General features: G+C 42.1%; 1 protein-coding gene across 2 annotated transcripts in view; it reads right to left on the bottom strand.

The window, feature by feature from the left end:
• The window catches only part of LOC134555939 (vesicle-associated membrane protein 2-like), a 59,813-nt gene that overhangs the window by 18,217 nt on the left and 20,383 nt on the right, over positions 1-21,213 (bottom strand). For both annotated transcript variants that reach the window (XR_010081527.1, XM_063408035.1), the window contains exons 2-4: positions 7,694-7,811; positions 3,245-3,403; positions 916-967 (exon numbers count right to left, since the gene is read on the bottom strand). Coding sequence is in view for 1 of the 2 variants with exons in the window: in XM_063408035.1 (XP_063264105.1) it covers positions 916-967; positions 3,245-3,403; positions 7,694-7,811 (329 nt within the window). In the remaining variant the exon portion in view is untranslated. The remainder of the gene's footprint in view (positions 1-915; positions 968-3,244; positions 3,404-7,693; positions 7,812-21,213) is intronic.

The raw sequence follows: 21,213 nt of genomic DNA, 5'->3' as shown, positions 1-21,213 counted from the left end.
AAATGGAAACATGCTGAATACCAGGCATGTAACTTGAGAGCTGGGAATTAACTCACATCCACAGTCTGGCTTTCTGGTGAATCTCTTCTGGGTTACTACCTGCATTGTGTATCTGAAGAAATCTCCCTTTTAGGAGTTAATGCCATATTACAGTTATGTCACCTAACAGCTGTTGCTAACACAGGGTTACATAAATGAAATGTTCAGTTCCTGTCATTACAAGGGCCCTGAGTCCCAAGGAGCATGACTGCTATTGTTCATTCATAGCTGACTCCCCTACAACAACTGCGTGGAATGAGATGATCTTTTGAGAAAAGAAATCAGTGAGACTTTGGCCATCTTTTAAAAACATTTGGGTGTTTGAGGTGCAACAGGAACTTCAGAAGCACTGACATCTCAAATTCTAGCTGATATGGTAGAAACCAGGCACCTACATGCTTTTAAAAAATTCATCAGATGCCTGTTTGCCTGTGTGCCTTCACCCTCTTTTCATAGGCATGAGGTATTTAAAGAATTACTGTTCTTAGAAGAAAATACTAGGACTGTGGCACTCATCATAATGGAAGGAAGATCTCTGAGACTGCATAAAAGATTATTTAAAACACAAAAAGGGAGAGCTTTTAATCCTAGGGAAAGTTATGTAACATGCTGATGTAAAAAAAACATTAAATATTTTTCCAACAAAAATTGAAAAACATTAAATTGTTTTTTCAACAAATTCTGCCAATATGTGTCCAGGGAGATTTCAGTAATTCTCACTATAAAAACATAACACTAGAAGGGAAAATTCACAAATTAATCCATTTAAATATCTTATATCTGGTTTTTTTTCATTGCTTTGGATTGTAATGTATCAGCCATTCTTAAGTCACAAGCTATTGAGATCATAAATAGAAGAAAAAATGAATTACTCACTTATAATTATAATGAGAATGACTGCGCATACTACACCAAGGATGATCATCATCTATAAAAAGAAAGTTATAAGAAAGAAAAAGAGAAAGTCAGGTTTTCACATGAAAGACATTAACCCCTCAATTTTTTTGCCTTTATTTAGTGACTCATTCCTCTTTTAACGCTTGTAAACACTCCCTGCAACAGACTTGTTAAGGCCCCAGATTTAATGTTGATTTTAAAATCGACAATGGACATAACCTCTTGTAAAAGCTGGCCAGTTCTTGCCTGTCAGCTAAAGATGCAGTGACCAACCTCAAACATTCCCAGCAGTAAAGAAAAACTGAATCCCCAAAGTAAAACAACTCCAATGGCTGGGTGCACATGTGGCCACGTACCACCTTACACCAGAGTCACCTCATGCCTTTTCCTCAGCCTTCTGGAGTCAGTGGAGAGGCAGCTGGAGGTGTCTGAAGCCCAGCAGCGGTTTGTGCTGCTTTGTGTGCTGGTGCTATTGAGATATGTTGAGATGGCACGTGCCCATGCCAGCCAGAGGACTTTCCAGCATGTTCTTGTGGAAATAGCTCACTGCAAGGCAGGATCCTGCTCCCCAGGAGCAGGTGGAGAAGAGGCAGCTGTGCACAGCCCACAGCAGCTCTGAGCTGGCTCAGAGGCCCCACCTGAAGCTTGCTGAAAGCCAATGAGCCCTCCAGGGATGCTGCAGCCCAGTTGCCATTATTAGCCCAGTGAGCAGAAAGACTGGGAAACAACAAACATGGGCATGTCAAATCAAGGCCTTCATTCCTCCTTACATGAGGACAGAGCCAGCCACTGGCTTGCAGGAGAACTTTTTAAAATTTTTTCCCTCTCTTTCCAGAGTTTGGGAGCCAGAAGAAGGACAGGGAGATTGTTTGTCAGGAGAAAACAGGAAGGGACAATGAGGAGATTGAAGGTAGGTTTGAAGATCACTGTGGTGACTGCAGTCACATGGGTGAACCTAACTCAAAACCTATGCTTGTAGTCCCCCAAAGCCCTGCTTCCTGCACTTCTAGGCATATCAGTTGGGCAACAGCCAAAAGAGGCCCAGAGGACCTGCTGTTTAATTTCTGACCTAGATCCTTTTATTCCTGGAGTGTTTTTGCATGTAGTTTACCCAGAATATTTTGTCTTGCTTTACATTTCATGGTGCTGTGGATTGAAGAGACAAAGCAGACAAGAGGCTAGCAAGGGATACACGTGGGATTCTCCCTTGGGAACAGCTGGTTTCATTTGGGTGGACATAAGCAGTCAGCAGGAAAGTTGGTATTGAGAAATGGAAATGAAGCTGGACTTCTGGCATAGTGTTCGTGGTGGTGCATGAGTAGAAAGAAGCAAAGACATGAGTCTTAGGAGAGTAAGAGGAGATGAAGTTTCTGGATCCAAAATCCACAAATACTTGAGAAGGTCTGAAAAAGCAAAGGAGAGTGAGATTCCCTCTGCCCTTGGGAAAGGATTAGACTTTGAAGACAGCAGAAAAAGCAGCTGGTAGATAAAAGTCCTGCTCTGTCACCATGAGATTCTCCTAGTTTTCTGAGTGTTCATATTAAAGTAGACGTGTGCACCTTCTCACGCTTGTTCATGTAAACAAGGAGATTGTGTTTTGTAAATATTGCCATTGTTTTGAATTCCTTCTCCAAGAGAAGGGGAGGTTGAATGACAGTCCCTTTGACCAATGTGGTTGAGAGGTGAGAATGCCACTCTCCAATCCACGGTCACCTTGCTAAAAGTATATAATAGGAAGTAATAAACATGAACGAGCGTGAGAAGGTGCACACTTCTACTTTAATATGAACGCTCAGAAAACTAGGAGAATCTCATGGTGACAATGCTCTATCTAACCAGCTCCTCTTTATAAGAGACTGTAATTTCCTCCCTTGTCACAGAAGTTTGTGGAATCCATTTGGGGTATTTGTCTTAGTTTGGCAACTGTATTTTTAGTGGTTTACCATCCTGAAGAAAAATCAAATCAATGATCCCCAAGCTTCTTTTCTCCCACTGCTAGAATTCACTGCACCTGATCAGGTTTTGTGGTTCACACAGAGAACTGACATGGAATTCTTTTCCATCCCTATTTGAAGGCACTGGGAAGCATCAAAAGTTGTATCTACATTTTAAATACTGTGGAAATTATGGGTTCTGGTAAAGATCAAAGTTGCTTGACCTGTGGAGCCTCGACGTCAAGGCACCTCTTTCTCACCTTGACGAGAAGAGATGACTCAGAGGTGCCATTGTGCAGGCAAAGTCCCACCAAATGCAAGTGAAAGCAATTCCTGCCATGAGGCCATTCCCAACCAGAATTTATATTCCTTACCTTGCAGTTTTTCCACCAGTATTTCCTCTTCAGTTTGGCTGCACTGGTCTCAAACTGTGAGGCACCTGCTTGCAAGGCGTCTGCGCGGTTATCGAGCTCTGACAACTTCTGGTCCCTTTCCAGCACCTTGTCCACGTTCATTCTCATGATGTCCACCACCTGGGAAGGCACACACACACCTGAGACTGCTCCCACAGGAAAGCTGGGGATACCCATCTGTTCACACCCTGGAATGTCACACCTCATCCTAAACCCAGCCTTTTGCCCCTGTGGGGTGTGATGGGCAGTACCTCAAAATCCCAGCCTGTAGAACCACACGCAGAGAGCTACACTGTGCTGGAAGCTCTTTAAGGTAGAAAATAAAGAGACATCATGAAATACCTCAGTTAGTTTCACTGAAGTTTTTGATCTCTTCTATACAGATGCAAAACCTGATGAAGATTTCTACACAATGATTTGACTGACATCACTAAGGACAAGCCTGCCCATTTAATACCTTCCTTACCTGAAGTAGAGAAATCAGCCAGGTAAAGGCCACTCTAAAGGGAACTATATGCATTTCTTTGCCAAAAAGTTTTCTCATTCTGCGGATCTTTTGGGCAAGATGACTTCTCAGCCATGATTTGAAGTACTGCTTGAAACTGGAGGAGGAGGAGGTTTTACCTGAGCAAATTCAGCCCAAAGAGTAGCAGAGAGCTTACGCCACCTTATTGAACAGCCAGTATAGCATAGGCAAGGGCTGTCCATGCATGTATTTTGTACATTGGGTAAGATGAAAATCCTCTTCTAGCAAGACAATAACTAAACGGAAATCCTGTAGAAATTCACCAGAATGCAATGTCAGACAGTGTCACAATCTCAGTAAAGTTGTGTCCAATTTTTCTAGCAGTGAATGAGGCTGATGGTCTGTTGATTTTCATACTCTAAAATAAGGAATTCCATGTTATACATATTTAATAGGATTTAACTATTACCTGCAAAAATCCAGAATTATTTAAAGGCTACATTATTCAAATACAGTGAGATTAAATTGGTAGTGAAAGAATCTTTAGCAGTACTAGCAGAAGGTCTCAAAAGATTTGTTTCACTTGTCTACCAAACCTAAACCAAAATGAAATATTTTGGTCAATCCAAATTTTCTGACTTGCTTCACCAACTCAAAACCTTCCAAGCACTTAACTTCATATAATGTAATAATAATTTTTTAAAGTACTGATTTCTCAGCTAGTATTTAGTTGACTTTTATCTTGGTGCAATGTTTTGTACTGAAAATGTTAAACTATTTGAAAACGCTGAAACAAAATACTATTTTCTACCCATTCTCTTAGGGTTTTGGGCATTTTGTTGTTGCTGTTTGTTTGTGGTTTTTGTTTTGTTTGTTTGTTTCCCCAGAACTGCTTACTGAATCCAACCTGGCTGCAGTGAACGCTTGTCCAGATGAGATTTCATTTTTTGTCAAATAAATAAATGTTTGCCCGGGTCTTAGGAAATAAGCTCTACGATGTCTGGAGGAATCAGGAGGGAAAACCCCGTAGAGGAATAGCTGAAATACTCTGCGGGTATCGGTGTTAAAAGGCTCGGTGGTTTCGGGCAGCCCCGGTTCCCTCGCTGCCCGGGCTCTGCTGCCACCTGCGGGTGACGGCCCCGCCCGGCGGGAGAGAAACGAGCCGGGGAAACCGGGAAAAGGCAAGGCAAGGTCAGAGCCAGGCACGGTTAAGAGATAAAAGGGGTTTACTTCGATATTCAATAAGCATCTTTATGGTACTGATGCCTTAGGATTTTAGCTTTTGTATTTTTCAAATCATGACCTGCCTTAGGGTATAACTCCAAAGCTCCATAGCCTGTCAGCTGTGTTCTGATTTATTCAGACAAAACAATCCCTCTGGGCCTGGAACTCAAGGACACCTCACTGTCTCAGGCCCTGAAAAATATAAACAAAAGTGAATTGGGGGGAGCAAACTGGGGGTAAATGACTTCATCACCTGAAGCTGTAATTGGAGCATTAACCCCTGCTATGGGAATGGACCAAACTTAGAATTGTCTGAAAAACTCGTGACCATCGTCCACCTTGGGTGCAGCCTCTGGGAGGCTCTGAGTGCCCAAGGTGCATCTATTGAAGGCCTTTAATAAACACCCACTTTATTCTCTGAATCTTGTCCAGCCCCTGTTCTAGGGAGCCACTCCAAGGCACCAGCACAACAATTGGTCAAGGTGGAATACGCTGAAATGCACACCCACGGTAGACCACATACAAATTTATAGACCTTGCAAATTAGCATAGCTAACAAAGATGCCTCAATGAGAAGCTTAAATGAATGGTGTGACATCTCCCTATTCTAAAGTATTCCCCCTCAGATGGGCCTAGTTTTAGTTTACAGGATATGTTTTAGAGGGGGTCTTGGTATCTCCAGATAGCAAAAGGCCTTCCGGTCCAGACCTGTAAGGCTTTTAAGATGGCCCAGTAAAATACCAGACTATGTTAAGATACTAAGTTAAATAAATTACAAATACACATGTTAAGGGTATTGAGAATACATAAAAGGTATATAAAAAGAAAAAGTAAAAACCCATCATGGCATCACCACACTGGATCCCTTGATGTTACAAACCAGCGTCACCCCAGCAAACTCACAGTGCTTGGAAGTGCCCATTTCCTTCCCTTGGCTATTCTTATATTGTGATTTCCCTGTTGAAAAGGACCTGCTGACCAGGTGCTATCGACTCCAAACCCATGAAAAATTCTTCACTGAAAGAGTGTTTGGGCACTGGAATTGTCTGCCCAGGGAGGCCTGGAGTCACCGTCCCTGGAGGTGTTAAAGGAAGCCTGGGCGTGGCACTCAGTGCCGTGGTTTGGTTGATGAGGAGGTGTTAGGACATAGGTTGGACTAGAGGATCTCAAAAGGTCTTTTCCAACCTAGTTCATTCTGTGATTCTGTGATTGTGTATCAGCTGCAGCCTCTCTCTCAAATGGAAGGCGACACCTCCAAGAATCCTGAATTTCACCCACATAATCCTCAAATCCAAGAACTACTCATTGTCCCCCCATACTGAGCAAGAGTAACTGCCAAAATTACATCATCATCTCTATGAAAAGACAGATTTCCATGGGTCTGAGTGAAAAGAGTCAGAATACAGAGTATCTTAAACACAAAGCAGGGGTTCCCTCTCCTCACTGATGCCACCTCTATTAATCTACTTGAAGAGCCCTATGTATCTGACAGGCATCGCTCATTTTCAGATAATAAAAGGCAATTTTTATCATCTTTTAGGGACAGTTACTTTTGCTGTCATTCACATAAACAATTACAGGACCACCATGATGTAACATCTTCAGGACAAGAAGTTTATTTCATTATTCTGACCAAAGACAAAAGCTAAAATGTAACATTCCTTTCCTCACTGGAAGAGGAAATAAAGAGATAAAAACAGAACCTAGTTTAGACACTTCTACAGCCAAAGGACATTGTGAACACATCTGAGCACCAACAGAAGGGAGACCAGATTTTCAACAAAGAAAAGCTTCTCAAAAAGACAAAGCCCATTTTGACAGGTGTATTTAACTCATCTTAGGAAATGCATTTGAGTTGGATATTTTGAGGTCTTCTCTACTATCTTTAAAGCATGCTTCTTTAAAGAAGCTTTTGAAAATAGAGGTCTCTATGCATGGAACTACATATTTTCTAATGTGTATTTTATCAAGTTGGCATTTAAGAATCTCACGAGTTCTGCACACTTCACCATAGACAGTGAACAATGAGTTACTTCAGTCCCTAGAGGGGTTGAATAATATTCTTTCCTCAATACCCAGCACACAAATGCACACAGCAGGGGTGTAAGGATGCTACGGCTGCTGCTGTCCTGGTACACTCAGGGACTGCACCCCTGGGTAGTGGTGTGCTCACTATTCCCATTCCCAGAGCAGCTGGATGGACACTGGTATTGCAGCCAAGACAAGAGTTTAAGGATTCAAGCTGGAACAGGCACATGGTCCTCCAAGATCGAGAAAAGGAGTGGGGATTTGTTAAAGATGCTGTTATGACATCAAGTGTGAGTGCCTTTCTTTGGGAATAAATTGTGATGATTAATCAATAGAGCTTGTGCTAATGAACACCACCCTCAGCGGCTCCATTCTGATGGTTTTTAAGAAGTTCTCTGTGAAACAGTCTGTGAAATTAGCATCTAACCTTTAGGAGTGCAGGAACACACTACAAGAGCTGCTTCCACTATGACATTTCCTCCTAACCAGACTGACTGGGAGGAATTCCTGGATTGGCACCGATGCCCATATTTAATCTGCAGAACTGTTCCTGGTACAGGGCTGTTTACATTCAGGATCTCTCTTGTACTGTCTGCCTCCTTTGGTAAATCTCATTTCCTAGACCCACTGCCTTCAGATGAGCAGGAGCTGCACAGGGGAGGAGAGCAGACAGATGTCTTGGAGCCCCTTACCTCGTCCACCTGGGCCTGTGTCTGCTGCAGCCGCTTGTTGCTGGACACATTGGTGGCAGGAGTGGGCCCTGCAGCCCCTGCAGCACTGCTGGGACCCTGGGCAGAAGCTGGAACAGACCTAGAACAAAACCAGAGAACCTCAGTGACCAAAACCATCTTCACTTGTTCACTCCCCCTTTTCTGGAACTAGTAAGAAGTACCTATCTCTTCAAAGAACTTTTGAAGTTTCAAGATACCTCCTTCTTCTTCTTCAAATACCTTTTCCATTGTTTCAATTCATGTTTTCCATTCCTGGATCACAACCCTGTCGTTCCATTCCTTCTCATACCACAATCAGTTTTTACACTATTTCTTGATGGGACTTCATCAAACTCTTCCACCTCCCCTGCTGCTTTTTTAAACAGTTCAGATTATCTACCCTAAGTTAGGCCAATGGCCAAACTGACCACAGGCCTGACTAGCAGGGCAGAGCTTGTCCCACCCGGGGAGCTCACTCTGCTCTGGGTGCTTTGCGTTAATGCAGCACGAGGTGGGCTGTGAGCCTGCCCTCCCTCTCAGTGTGCTGAGTAAAGCACTGCCCTGCTCCTCGTGTTTGGACTTCACCAAGCAAAGACCAGCAGAGGCAAACAAACAGAAACAGAAGGGGGTCATATCCATCACAAACAGGAGAGGAAAAAGAAACAGAGGAGGAAGTGGGGGTGAGAACTGCACAGAGCATGGGGTCAGTCAACTCTGGCATCCAGCAGTGCTGACCCTCCCCAGTCCTGGTCACCAAATGCCCCAGCAGAGCAGCTTCAGCATATCCACAGCCACGGGTGAGTGTTTGCAGCACTGCTGTGAACAGAGCCCTGATCTGCTGCAGAGAAGCTCCTAAGCTTCACCACTGGCTTTCTCCAGTTTGCTCTATAACAAAGGACAAAACAAAGCATCCTGAAAATCCAACAACAGATCTGGTTTGTCTCAGAGAATGGGTTTGTGCAGACAAATCACCCCACCAGCCTGAGCAGGGCCCCTGAACCTCAGCCAGTCATCCTTCACACCCACGCTCTGACCTGTGAAACCTCACCTCTCCTTCCAAGGGACCCCTCTCTCTCCTTCCCACAGGGAAACAAAACCCTTCCTGACGCTGCAGAGGAAATCCCTGAGCATGTGAACTGAAAAATATCACAAATCCCACTCATGCATTACCAATGCCACCCCACAGTGACAGACTGAGAGAACACAGTGTTTCTCTGTGAATCATTCCCTTCTACATCCCGGGGTCTGATTAATGCTGCTGGAATTATGGCCTCATTAATACACTGTCAAAACGCCTGGGGGCACTAAAGTTAGCTCCCCAAAGGTACCTTAAGCTGCAAAACTCAGTTTGACAGTATTGCCTGAGGGCTGAGATCCCTGTGGACTGCACTGACCCTCAGAAACTCCCAGAGACGGAGCAGCTGCTTGCAGACCTGTTGTAGCTTACACTTCACTTTGTAACTGGGGGTGAGAATGTCATTAGCAAGCTCGAGCTGAAAGAGAACAAATTGAGCCGTGCACTACTTGCGCATCCTTTGAGGACCTCACAGCCACTACTAAAACATAAAAAACAGATGCTGCTGCCACCTGCAAGGGAATCACTCCACTGATGGCCATGGGCCAGCGTCCCAAGAGGATTTATTTTGAGTTGTCACAAAGGATCAAAATCTGAGTATAATGTACATCACACACAACACAAAACAAGATCTCCCTAGAGCATCAACAGCCTCAAAGGGAGATCCTGGTACAACAACAGAGCTAAAATTGAAATCATAAAACTTCTTTGCAGTTAAGGAAGTAAATAGGCATTTTCCCAGTCCACACAAACAGAATATTTTCTGTGGAAACACTGTGCCACTACTACAAAGGTCAAGAGAGCTCCTCTCTTGAGTTATGCAGTGTTGGAATGCCAGAGCCTACAGATGAGGAGTACGTGAGAAGAGTTTTTCCCTGCCACATGTTTGCTATAAGCAGAGCTTATAAATTCAGTGATGTTCTTGGTCAGAGCTACGAGATAACCCCAAAGTTTGGAGCTCTGCCATGTACCTCTTCTGCCTAGTAATCCTCATCTTTTTTTGCACTTCCCAAGCTGTCCTTAAAAAGACTTGACATACAGTAGATGTATGCCTAAATGCCTGAACACTTTCAAGGTTGTTCTCTTCCAGCTTTCTTGCTGCCATCTAATTTGGTTTCAGCTGCATTTTCTGGGGTTGCTCTGCTCCCTGCACAAGGGAGGAAATGATGGGAAGAATGGGTGTTTTTACAATATCCCTGACCATGCAGCAGGAGTTCCTGCAGCCACCAAAGAGAGATGACAATCTTTATGATAAGGCACAGTAAGCTTGTCATTAACATACCCATCTCAATTAATTACCTAAAATCTAATCCAGGTTTTCTGGTGAAGGAAACTGAAGGCCTGCATCACTTGAAAGCACAGATTCTCTGCGATGTCATAGAGCAAAAATTCTGGAATTAAAGTCCAGCCTACATTTACATAATTCTTCCTGCATTTCCTTAATTCTTCCGTTATTGCCTCTGTACCATGTCATATCAGCTTATAATTTCTCAGAAGTGTCATTCAAAGAAATTTATGCAAAAATATTAGCACTATGTTGTAGAAGCTTCCTTTTGAAATACATGAAGCATCATAACTTTAAAGTATAATTTCTCATGATCTGGCATGATCTTGGGGAGCTACAAAAGAATGCAAAATCCATATAAAAAGCTCCATCACTAGGCCCCTAGCCATCAGATTTGTGTACCTTTTTTTAGGAAAAGGAAAAAAATTACCATTGGTGCTGAGAACTTCCATTCCCAAGAACAAGTCAAATTGATTTTGAAAGAGGAACAAAATTCTGTTATTGGTGGTGAAAATGGGTATGAATCCCTAGTAAATAGTCTGAAATGGCAACCACTCTGTGACATCAGAGCACAAGCCAGACCTGGCTCACTCAGCACACGAGCAACCCAACAGACTGAGACCAGTGCACACTCTGTGTTTGCAGCCACCTTGGAAGAAACATCCAGGGACTTTCTGAGTGATTCAGCAAAGTGGTCCCAGCTGACTCAGACATCCTCAGTTCTTCCAGTTGGGCCTGGAACTGGTAGGTCAAATTCATGACTAAGAGATTTGTCATCTCGCTGAGATGTTTTGGAAGCAACTTGCTATTTAGATCTGACAGTTAAAGGCAGCTGCAACTCTTAATTAAAAGAGTATTGGAGATAGCCAATGTTACTGTTTTGCATTTCAGCACTTGCTGAAAAAACATTAGGGATGATTGTGTATCTAATATTTTGGGAAACCATCTGACACACACTTTCATTTTTGTTCATATGTGTGAGCTACACAGCAGAACTTTTTCACTGAGTCAGGCTAGAGAAGGGAGATGCACGATGCAAATACCAGGAGGATGCCAGACCAGCACTGTGCCTTGTTGCAGTTTGCATGAGGACCTCCAAGGCTGCTTTCAGCATCTTCTTTTATCCATCCAAAGGGCTTTTTAAAGCCTCCAAATACAGGACCTAATCCCTTGACAGTCTTTATCCTAACAACACTGCACCAGGCTAAGGAAAAGCTGTTATCCCTTTATATGGCTGGAAACAGGTAGAGGGAGATGAAGGGACTTCTCCATGGCACAGAAAGCCCATGGCAGAGCAGCCCAGCCCTCTCCATTGTCCTACTTCTGCTCCTCTCCAACTCTGACTCAAGTCAAAGTCACAACCTATTTCTAAAAGCAGGAGTTATTTTCTAACCCTAAGACTTAAACAGTGAGAAACACAGCTAAAGCTGATAGCACATGGAAAGTGAGAATCACATCAGACAGCTTTAGGGGGTGTCAGCTGGCAAAGCTCAGGGGAGGGGCAGTGAATGTGCATCAGTGCAGCAGATCTGATTAAGGATCCCTACCAAAAATGAAACAAAGCAGACAGTTTTTGAGGAACCCCAGTCTGAGTCCTCTCTCCTCAGACCCTTTCCCTGTTGTTCAAATAAAACAAAATTGCACTGCCTCTTTTCCCTCTAAGGTTTTTTTTGTTTGTTTGTTTGTTTTTGGTTTGTTTTGTTTTTTTTTTTAACTCTTCAGGTATCATCTTTGTGTAGTACATATTTACTGTTGTAACTTAGGCATATTTAAGACACTTTTTCCCTGTGCACCCCTTCAAAAGGCACCTGCCTATCTGGGCTTTGCTGTGGAAGTGGGGTCTGACAGTCTCTGGTTTCAAAGGCATTTGAAAAATACACCACAAACACACCTTTGTTTAACTGTAAAATAAATCAGAACACTTCCATAGCTTTGTACTCTTGGGATTTAACTCTAAAACAATTATTAAAAGTAGCTACAAATGCAAATTTATACACTACTTTAGTAGCCGTGCATGTCAGTGAAGATCCTGGCCCAAGGAGTAGCTGCAGAAACAAACCCATCTCATGTTGTCCCTAGTGCAGAGAACATCCATCTGTGAATTGAGATGCACTGGAAAGCACTGAGGCACAAGGCTCTCTAAGGAAATAAAGGAGTTCTGCAGCCCTGGGGGTTTGCTGCTAGGTTTGGACTTGCTTTGTTTATTCCTATGCAGCAACAGCTGAACCAGTTTTTCCACTGACAGTTTGCAGAAAGGAACTTTTACTGACAATACTTTGAGTCTTCTGTGTTCTGGAGGAACTCGAGTTCTTCCAGACTCGAGTCTTTATCTGTACAAACTTAACAGCATGGGCCTACCCTTGTGGGGGGACAGTCATGTTTCTCTTTGTGTCCAGGAAGGAGACATTAATTATCCATCCCAGCACCTCTTACCAAATTTTTTGGTTTTCACATGGGATAGTGTCAAATGGCAGGTCCTGTTACTCTTTGAAAACTACACACTAATTCTATCAGGAGAGGTGCAGAGAAACTTCTAGCACCCCCATAAAACTAAATATTCTTCAGGTTCTCATTCTTCTTATGAGTAGGCAGTGATGTTCTCTGCCTGCAGGGTGAGAGGACTCTCCAAAGACAACCCTGGCTAGAGACCATGACCTCCCACTTCTGAGATGCTCTCAGAAGGGTAATTTGCTTTTCAGTTCAGCTGCCCAATAATTGCACCTATTTCAGATTTCTAGCTCATCTTTCCCCCTCCAGTTATTAACCAGCCTATTTTAATAGGCTAGGTTTATCCTTGTTTTCATTCTTCTAATCTCACTTCCTCAGGGGAACAAGAAAAAGCTGCTCAGTGGGAGTAAAGAAAGCCATGATATCATCAAACTGGTTAGGCTGAGGAGAGAATAGCTGATTGACAGAGGAATATCACTGCTGGGCTAGTGGACATCTGCATACTGTGGCTGGAGGGATTTTCAGACTACAGAAGGATGTTTTCAGCCTTCTGAGACCTCACAGAGGGAGTAGAATTAGCTCCCAACAAGAACAACAGCCTTCCTTCACTTACAAGGGAAGCATCACTGCTTGAACAGAGATATTGCTCTTCATTGTGCTTTTATTCTATCTGAGCCCTTCAGTATTCAGTAGAAATGTGACTATTGACAAGTAAATGGCTACAGAAAAGCTTATACTAATTCCATTCCAGGACTATCAAATTTCAAATCATTCTTCGTGCTATTTGTAATAACTGTGTAATGAGTGATAGTGAATCAGTGGTAGAACAAAACCCCACATATAAAAGAAATTAGCATTTGAGATATCTTCATTTTGTGAAGAAAATTCTGCTTTGATCACAGCTCTTTTCTCAAATGTGCTTTTCATGTATTACCAACAATATTCTACAAGGACTCTCCTTATTACCAAATATTTACTCTGATCACCAGCCAAAGGATAATACTCTGCATTTAATGTCCTGGGAACACATTTAATTAAATATCCCCACTAGTTTACTGTGACTGCATTAACCATCTGGTGTGCTAAATATGCACAACAGAGGAAAAGGAGAGGAACCCTAAGACATCATCTTTAATTTGATCAACATTTGTTAAATTAGCAATGACCAACTGATTTATCTTCTCCAGTATCTTCCATCCAGGCCAAATGAATGCTGCTTACTAACTTTAATGATTAGGGAAAATTTGATCTACAGGGATCTTTTTAAGAACATTCTTTCATCATTTTAAGCCCTTGGATTTACATACCTGCATCTTGAAATCTTTTTCATAAACACTATTTACTATCTGTGTTATGACTGGGAGGTTCTGAGTTTCCTTTCCTACCAAGAATTGAGGAATATTTTTATTCGTCTCATCTTCATGTTTAGCATCTATAATGTCGTATTAATTTAGAAACATTTCCAATTCTGGACACTTTAGTGCTGGATACAATAATAAGGTAGATCTCCATCTCTGTCCACATAGTACAGCAGTACAGAATTAATGCAGATTACTGATGGGGAGCTTTAAGCCTTTAGATCCCACTCGACCAGTCTCATCTCCACATCTGCAAATTTATGTACTTACATGCAGAGCACTGGAAAAAACCCAAACCAACTCTAAAGTAAATCTTCTTTTGAGGTAATTGTCACAGACTAACCTGTGACTTCAGCTAATTTTAGGTTTTTTTCTAAGAAAAGGGTTAATTCTCATTTGCTGATACGAAACTAATTGTAATCTTTATACTAAATGAGATTTATTTTCATTAGAGAATGAAAGCAAATACACGTGTAAGCAATAATAAAAACCCATTTCTCTTAATATTTATATAGATATTAACATTATATTGTAAAAGTAGACAAATGTATTTTATTGTTTTCTACATTTTGCTTGTTTAAATTCATAATTTGCTTAATTTCCATCAGGCTGCTTTCAGATAGAAATTAGTTTAGTAAAACATATGGAAAATAATTTGTACATTCACAATAGTTATTAACTAAAATCTACCTTCAGTGCAACGTCTACACAGAAAAATACCAAAACACTGTATTGCACTAAAGTCAGTTTTCAGAAGGAAGGGTTATCTCTAGTTCCTAGGTAGTATTGATTGCACCTTCTATTAATTCTTCCAAGACTGGAGAATTGGCAGGTTTCAGGCTCCTGTAATAATTTGTCTTCACTGGCTGAAAGAACATAAACTTATTTTTCCCCTTTTTAATTTTTTGATGCTTTTCATTTTGTTAACCTTCAGTTATCTGGGTTATGATGGGGCTAAAGGCAATAAAACTGGCACAAGGGTCAGGTCTGTGATCTAATTTTCTCTCAAAATGGTTACTCTTCAAAGCCAGTTCAATATAAATGAAATCTAGTGTATGTAAATGAACATACAGTTACAAAAAATACCAGAATTTTCTTTTACAGAAGTTCCTTCTGCTCCAGTAGCCCCCTCAGTTGTGTTGCTGTGGTTCATTTGAGCTGAGGGGGTCCTTAAACCCTTGAGAGCTCTGGGGTTTGCAAGGTGCCTTGGTACCAACCTTTGGTACTTCAGGACCTTCAGTTACCTCAGCTCTGCCCTGCACATTGAGGTAATACCTGGAAAAATAACACAAAGACTGGCCAGCACAGGAGGAGGGGCACTTTTCTCCCTAGAAAACTTTATTACAGGAATTTTAGTTTATAAATAGGGAAGTGCTTTTACTGGGCATAAGAAGACACAACTCCCCTCAGCTACAGTGACAAAACCCCAGCAAACCAAAACAAAGAAGAGAGTCAGCAGAGAAGTCAAACCCTGGATAACACAAAGCCTTTATTTTTCTTGCCCTAAGTTACTGCTGTGAAATTAGGGAAAGAAAAACCTGCTGCAAACACACAGGGCTGGATTAAAGCATAAATCACCAATGTACAGCAGGCTGTGAGAGAGAGGAAGCCTAACAGAACAAAGCTTTACTCAGTGCCTTGGTGAGATACATCTGAAACAAAGCAAGAATAAAACAATAAGAGTCACTATCATTGCTGCCATTTCTTATTGGGAGTTAAGAAATGCAATCTGCTTTGATAACAAACTACAGGGCAAAGACATAAATAGCAAACATGTTGCTAGAGAAGAGTTTCAAAAACTCTTAGGACTCTAAAGCTAGAGTGGGTTGAGGAAGCCCAGTGACGTTAAGCACTCTGCTCTGCCAGACATTCCACATTCACAAGCCTGGAAGGAGAAGCTGCAGAGCAATCCCTAAGGACACAGTTCAGTGGAAATGGCCAGCTCTAAGCAAAGCTCCAATTTCTGAGCAGGTGCTGATGTGTTTATTACCTCATGGCTGGACATTGCCTGTGCTTCTGGTGCAGAGGAATAAGAGCATCCCCTGTTTCCAGCTTTCTGTGTGGGCTTCCAGTTCCGTGGGATTTCCCCTCGGGAGGAGGCAGGCAGCAGCTGGGCAGGGAGTGGGAGGGAAGGAGCAGGGCAGGGTTTGACTCAGCCATGCCCTGCTCGCTGACTCATGGGCTGCTGCAGAAGAGGCTGCTGTGCTGTGCTCTGGCTGTAGGCAGGTAAAAGCTAACCCTGACACAGGGAAGCAAAGAAAGCTCTCAGAGGAGTGGTAAAATTGATAAGCTTTCCTTGCTTTTAAGTACGATTTACTTGAGAGTGAAGGATGGGTTTTCTGCCTGTCTTTTAAGAGACTCAAATTAAAACCTAGGAGGCTTTGGGGCTTCCCATTTTCCTATACATCACTGCCCAGCACTGCTAATCAACCCTTAACATGTTTATTTGTTTTTAAAATCACAGAAACAACAAGACAGCTGAAAGAAAGTCACATTTCCATCAGCAGGGAAAGGTTTTTGTAGCCTGTTGATATATTGCTACTGCTATTCAGTGGCAGTTTCATCACAGCTAAACTTTGTAGGGTAATTACCATCTCTACTGATATTAAAGCTTAATTTTCAGGAGGCTTGTTAAGTTTAAATCTTGTCCAACGGCTTGGCCAAGAAAACTGCAGTGAATATTTTATCCCACCTATTCATTACTTGACTGGCAGTCTGTGCAAATGTCAGAGAACAGCAAAGGGATCTGTGCAGAGAGTTGAACTTCCACCCTGAATTCTCCCAAAATGTCACCTGCAGTTCCCAAAGAGCTTCCAGAAGCACAGCTATCATTTACCAGTGTCCTGTCACAGGGGCTCCACCTTCCCACAGTGCTGTGATTCACACACAATGTCCCTTCCTCTCAGTTTCCACATCCATCAATACCTAGAACTGGATTCCATTTAACTAATAAAATACATTAAAGCAATAAAGGGAAACATCTCATTTCAAGTTCTCATTGAACTAAAAAAACCTTCAAAACCACACAATATTTTGAATAAAACAAAGCCAGAGTCTTAAAGACCTTTAAAAAAGAGGTTTTTAGATTATTTAGGCAAATAAGTAGCTTGGTAAACTAATGTAATTTCATTAAATACCTTCTAAAAGAAAATGATGAACTCTATTGAAAATTAAAATGTGTAAAGTAAGATTGGTCTTACTTACATTACATTACATACTTACATTACAGCCACCTCTTCTGAACTCCCTGTCCTCATGGGATCCCCTTAGGGTAAGCTCCCACATTTATTTTACCATCTATCTTTCCCTCAAACTCTGATTTTTTAATTATCATCTTTGCTATACACACAGAGCTATGTTTAAATGACATTTCCAGAACTCGGTGTGATTTCTGAAGCTCACAGCCATATTCTGTGGATCAATGCTGTGAACACCTGTACATTTGCAAAATGCTACAGTCCAGAAATTGAACTTCAGTTTTGCTTTTCTTCCCCCAGTACATCTATAAATATCTACTAATTCAGTAAAGACCGGTTTACTCTGGTTGTATCTTCCAGTTTTGTTACATTCGAGACACTGCCTTTTGGTATTTGTGAAAAAGCCTGAACATTTTCATCCTGAAATTCTCCAGAGAGTTGCATCATTAAGAGCAGCCTTTGGGGTTCTCTGGGTGAATGGGAACAGCCTCCTCCCTGTCTGCTGAAGGAATATTTCTACTTTGCTTTCCATTCTGCTGAAAGTTGGAAGTTAATTACTTTGACAATACTTCAAAATAACCACTTATTTCTCATGTCCTTCTTTGGAAATAAAAACTGAGATTGAGAATTGGGATTGAGAAGGAACACTTGAGTTTGAATTTATGCTTTAAAAGACTTAATAAAAATCTGAATTGTCCATATGTTATTCAAGTGACAAGAAGAACTGGTGACAATCATACTTGGGACAAAACAACATTTTTACAATCAACCATAAACTCCTGCTTATATAAATAAAGCAGAATTCAGATGACTGAAGCATTGTTAGCATTTCCTGCCCTCAAAGATACTCTTCAAGCTCTCCCAGTCTTTCCATCTGTTACATCCCTTGAAGGGCAAAGTATTCGCTCCTGCTACAACAATTATGATACAGATAAGTATTTTAAAAGTAAATGTTATTCCTGCATTTTATTTCCATAAAAATAAATAACTTTCTGCTGCCATCCCAACTAAATATTGGGAATTACATCCAGCTGAATTCGTCCACAACGAATTCAGCCTACCTACAGCAAGATCCAGTGCACTGACAGAGTGATTACTTCTTTATTACTGTTCCTTTTTGCCTTTGTGTCCTTGTGCAGTGGAGTCAACGTTTTGGGGCAGTGCTGTGGTGCAGGCTCCAGACTCCCAGTTCTCCCAGCACTACTGGGAGCCCTTTGGATGTGATGCCTTAGCATTTTAGCTTTTACATTTTACAGATCCTGTCCTGCATTAGTGTGTGACTCCAAACTCCATACAGAGTGTAAGTTAGTGTCTTCACACTTTGGTCAGACACAACAATCCCTCTGGGCCTGGAACTCAAGGACACCTCACAGCCTCAGGCCCTGAGAAGTATAAACAAAAGTGAATTGGGGGGAGCAAACTGGGGGTAAATGACTTCATCACCTGAAGATGTAATTGGAGCATTAACCCCTGATATGGGAATGGACCAAACTTAGAATTGTCTGAAAAACTCGTGACCATCGTCCACCTTGGGTGCAGCCTCTGGGAGGCTCTGAGTGCCCGAGGTGCATCTATTGAAGGCCTTTAATAAACACCCACTTTATTCTCTGAATCTTGTCCAGCCCCTGCTCTAGGGAGCCACTGCAGGGCATCAGCTGGCACACCTGATGGCAGCCAAACAGAGGAAGGAATGTGCAGGGCTGGAGCCAGTTCCCTAGGTAACCAAGAGATGTTTTAAAAGGGAAAGTGGTGATAAATAAATAAATGCACACAATAAAGGCCCACACACATGACTAACTTTCCTAGAAACCACAGACAATAGAGAACAGCAGAACATGGGAATTCATGGATCTCATGTCCATGAGGAAACAGACAAATTTCTCCCCAGTGAGATGTTAAATAATTTAACCCTCATTCACAAGTTCCTTGGGATGCCCTGGAGTGGCTCCCTAGAGCAGGGGCTGGACAAGATTCAGAGAATAAAGTGGGTGTTTATTAAAGGCCTTCAATAGATGCACCTTGGGCACTCAGAGCCTCCCAGAGGCTGCACCCAAGGTGGACGATGGTCACGAGTTTTTCAGACAATTCTAAGTTTGGTCCATTTCCATATCAGGGGTTAATGCTCCCATTACAGCTTCAGGTAATGAAGTCATTTACCCCCAGTTTGCTCCCCCCAATTCACTTTTGTTTATATTTTTCAGGGCCTGAGGCTGTGAGGTGTCCTTGAGTTCCAGGCCCAGAGGGATTGTTGTGTCTGACCAAAGTGTGAAGACACTATCTTACACTCTATATGGAGTTTGGAGTCACACACTAATGCAGGACAGGATCTGTAAAATGTAAAAGCTAAAATGCAAGGCCTCACTTGCAGGCACAGGAGCACTCTGCCCCCCAGCCCCTCACCAAGGCTTTCCCTACTCTCTCCCATCACTGGCAGCCCCTGAGAAGCAGGAGCTCTGCAGAGCCTGGGTCACTCCTGGGGCTGAATTTGGGTGCAGATGGGGATCAGTGCCCTGTCCCTGCACAGCCCCGGGCCCCAGCCAGCCAGCACCAGCACTGAATGCAGCAAAACTCTTCAAATGAGACCTGCTTTAAAAGGATGCAGCTGACAGCCACACCCTAAACTCTCACAGAGAGAGAGTGCTGGCCTAGGAAGGAGACTGCTCCATGCTGGATGCACAGCTGACACATAGCAGTAAGCATCTCATACAAATAAGGCACCTGGAAGTTAATTAAATTAGTTTTTCTTTAGATGGCAATAGGAAATCATTAGGCTTTGGACTGATAGTAGAAATTTTAGGAACTAACCATGCAAGGTCAGTCAGTTCCCAATGTCAGCAGCTGATTTTGACATAGCTGGGAATGTTTCTGGCAGCAAATTTCCTTCTGAATTAGGTTTTAGGGGTTTTTTTTTTCTTACCCCCCAACCCCCCCCCCCAAGACAACAATGGAAAAGGGAAAATTTATATGAGAAAGGACTCGAGAGGTCCTCTGGACCACTCCCTCATCTCCAGGGAGGACTGAGTGCTACCCCAGACCTGATCCAGGTGTGTCTGCCCCACCTCCTCTGCTCCTTTCCCAGCAGTGTTTGTGCTGGACGTTTTGAGGCTCACTGAGCACTTTTAACTCACCCAAGCTCCTGAGGCACCAGAGACCTCAACCCTTGCAAGGGTGATTTGCAGTGCTTAGGGCTAGGGTCCCCAAAATGCACCTGCAGCACAGGCCCTGCATTCATTAACCAGCTGAGAGACCACAGCATCCAGAAAAGAAAGAACTGTGACTTGTGAATATGAGGAAATCTTGGTGGCTGCATGAAAACCTTAAAATCAAGCTCTTTATTTTATCCATGAAGCCCTAGAGAGGCTGAATATCCATAGAGGAATTCAGTACGGAAATGAATAGAAGTAATTTTCCTTACTATAATCTTCTCCGGATAAAGTTGTACCTTGGTAGAAACCACACCTATTCTGGAGAAGTGTCTGTAGAATCACTGGCCAAGTGCACTTTAACCTGTTCTGTGCCTCCTTTCTTTATAACTGGGTTGATTCAATTCCCTAGACTTAATTAGAACTAAATTGTTAAAAATAATTTAATAATATTAAACTCTTGAAGTTTTCAGTCTGTGACCTGCTGCCTGTGGATATTTAAATTATTTAACTGAGGCAAGTATTATTGGAAAGACAAACTACAGTGTTACTGGGAAAAGAGATTTTGAAGTCAGATTCCAGCCTTCAAATGGAGGAGAAAATAACAGAACTAGTCCAGCCTAAATGAACAGACCACATTTCCATTTTTTCCATGAGATTTTAAATAAAAACAACCAACATCTTGTGAGTAATCCACTGAATGGAAGTTCTCAGAGATTACTTTCAAATTATTATAAAACCCCTACATTATCAGACTTCTCATAGGCAATTTTGAATTGAAAAGTTAAATAATGAACTGTGAAGTATTGATTCTCTGTAAAAATCATAGAAGTTACTAGCACAAGAGTTTGTTATGCTATTTAAGAACCTGAAGTAATGCCACAAATACATAAGCATTAATTTATGTGCATGGGTATCTCAAAACCAGTAACCATCAGAGCTCGTTAGACATTAGATTATTCTCCAATCTGGCAAATAAAACCATAATGTAAGGAT

The sequence above is a fragment of the Prinia subflava genome, chromosome 11 (genome assembly GCF_021018805.1).
Source record: "Prinia subflava isolate CZ2003 ecotype Zambia chromosome 11, Cam_Psub_1.2, whole genome shotgun sequence".
In the NCBI taxonomy this organism is placed as follows: domain Eukaryota; kingdom Metazoa; phylum Chordata; class Aves; order Passeriformes; family Cisticolidae; genus Prinia; species Prinia subflava.
This window is presented reverse-complemented; position numbering and strand designations above follow the sequence as displayed.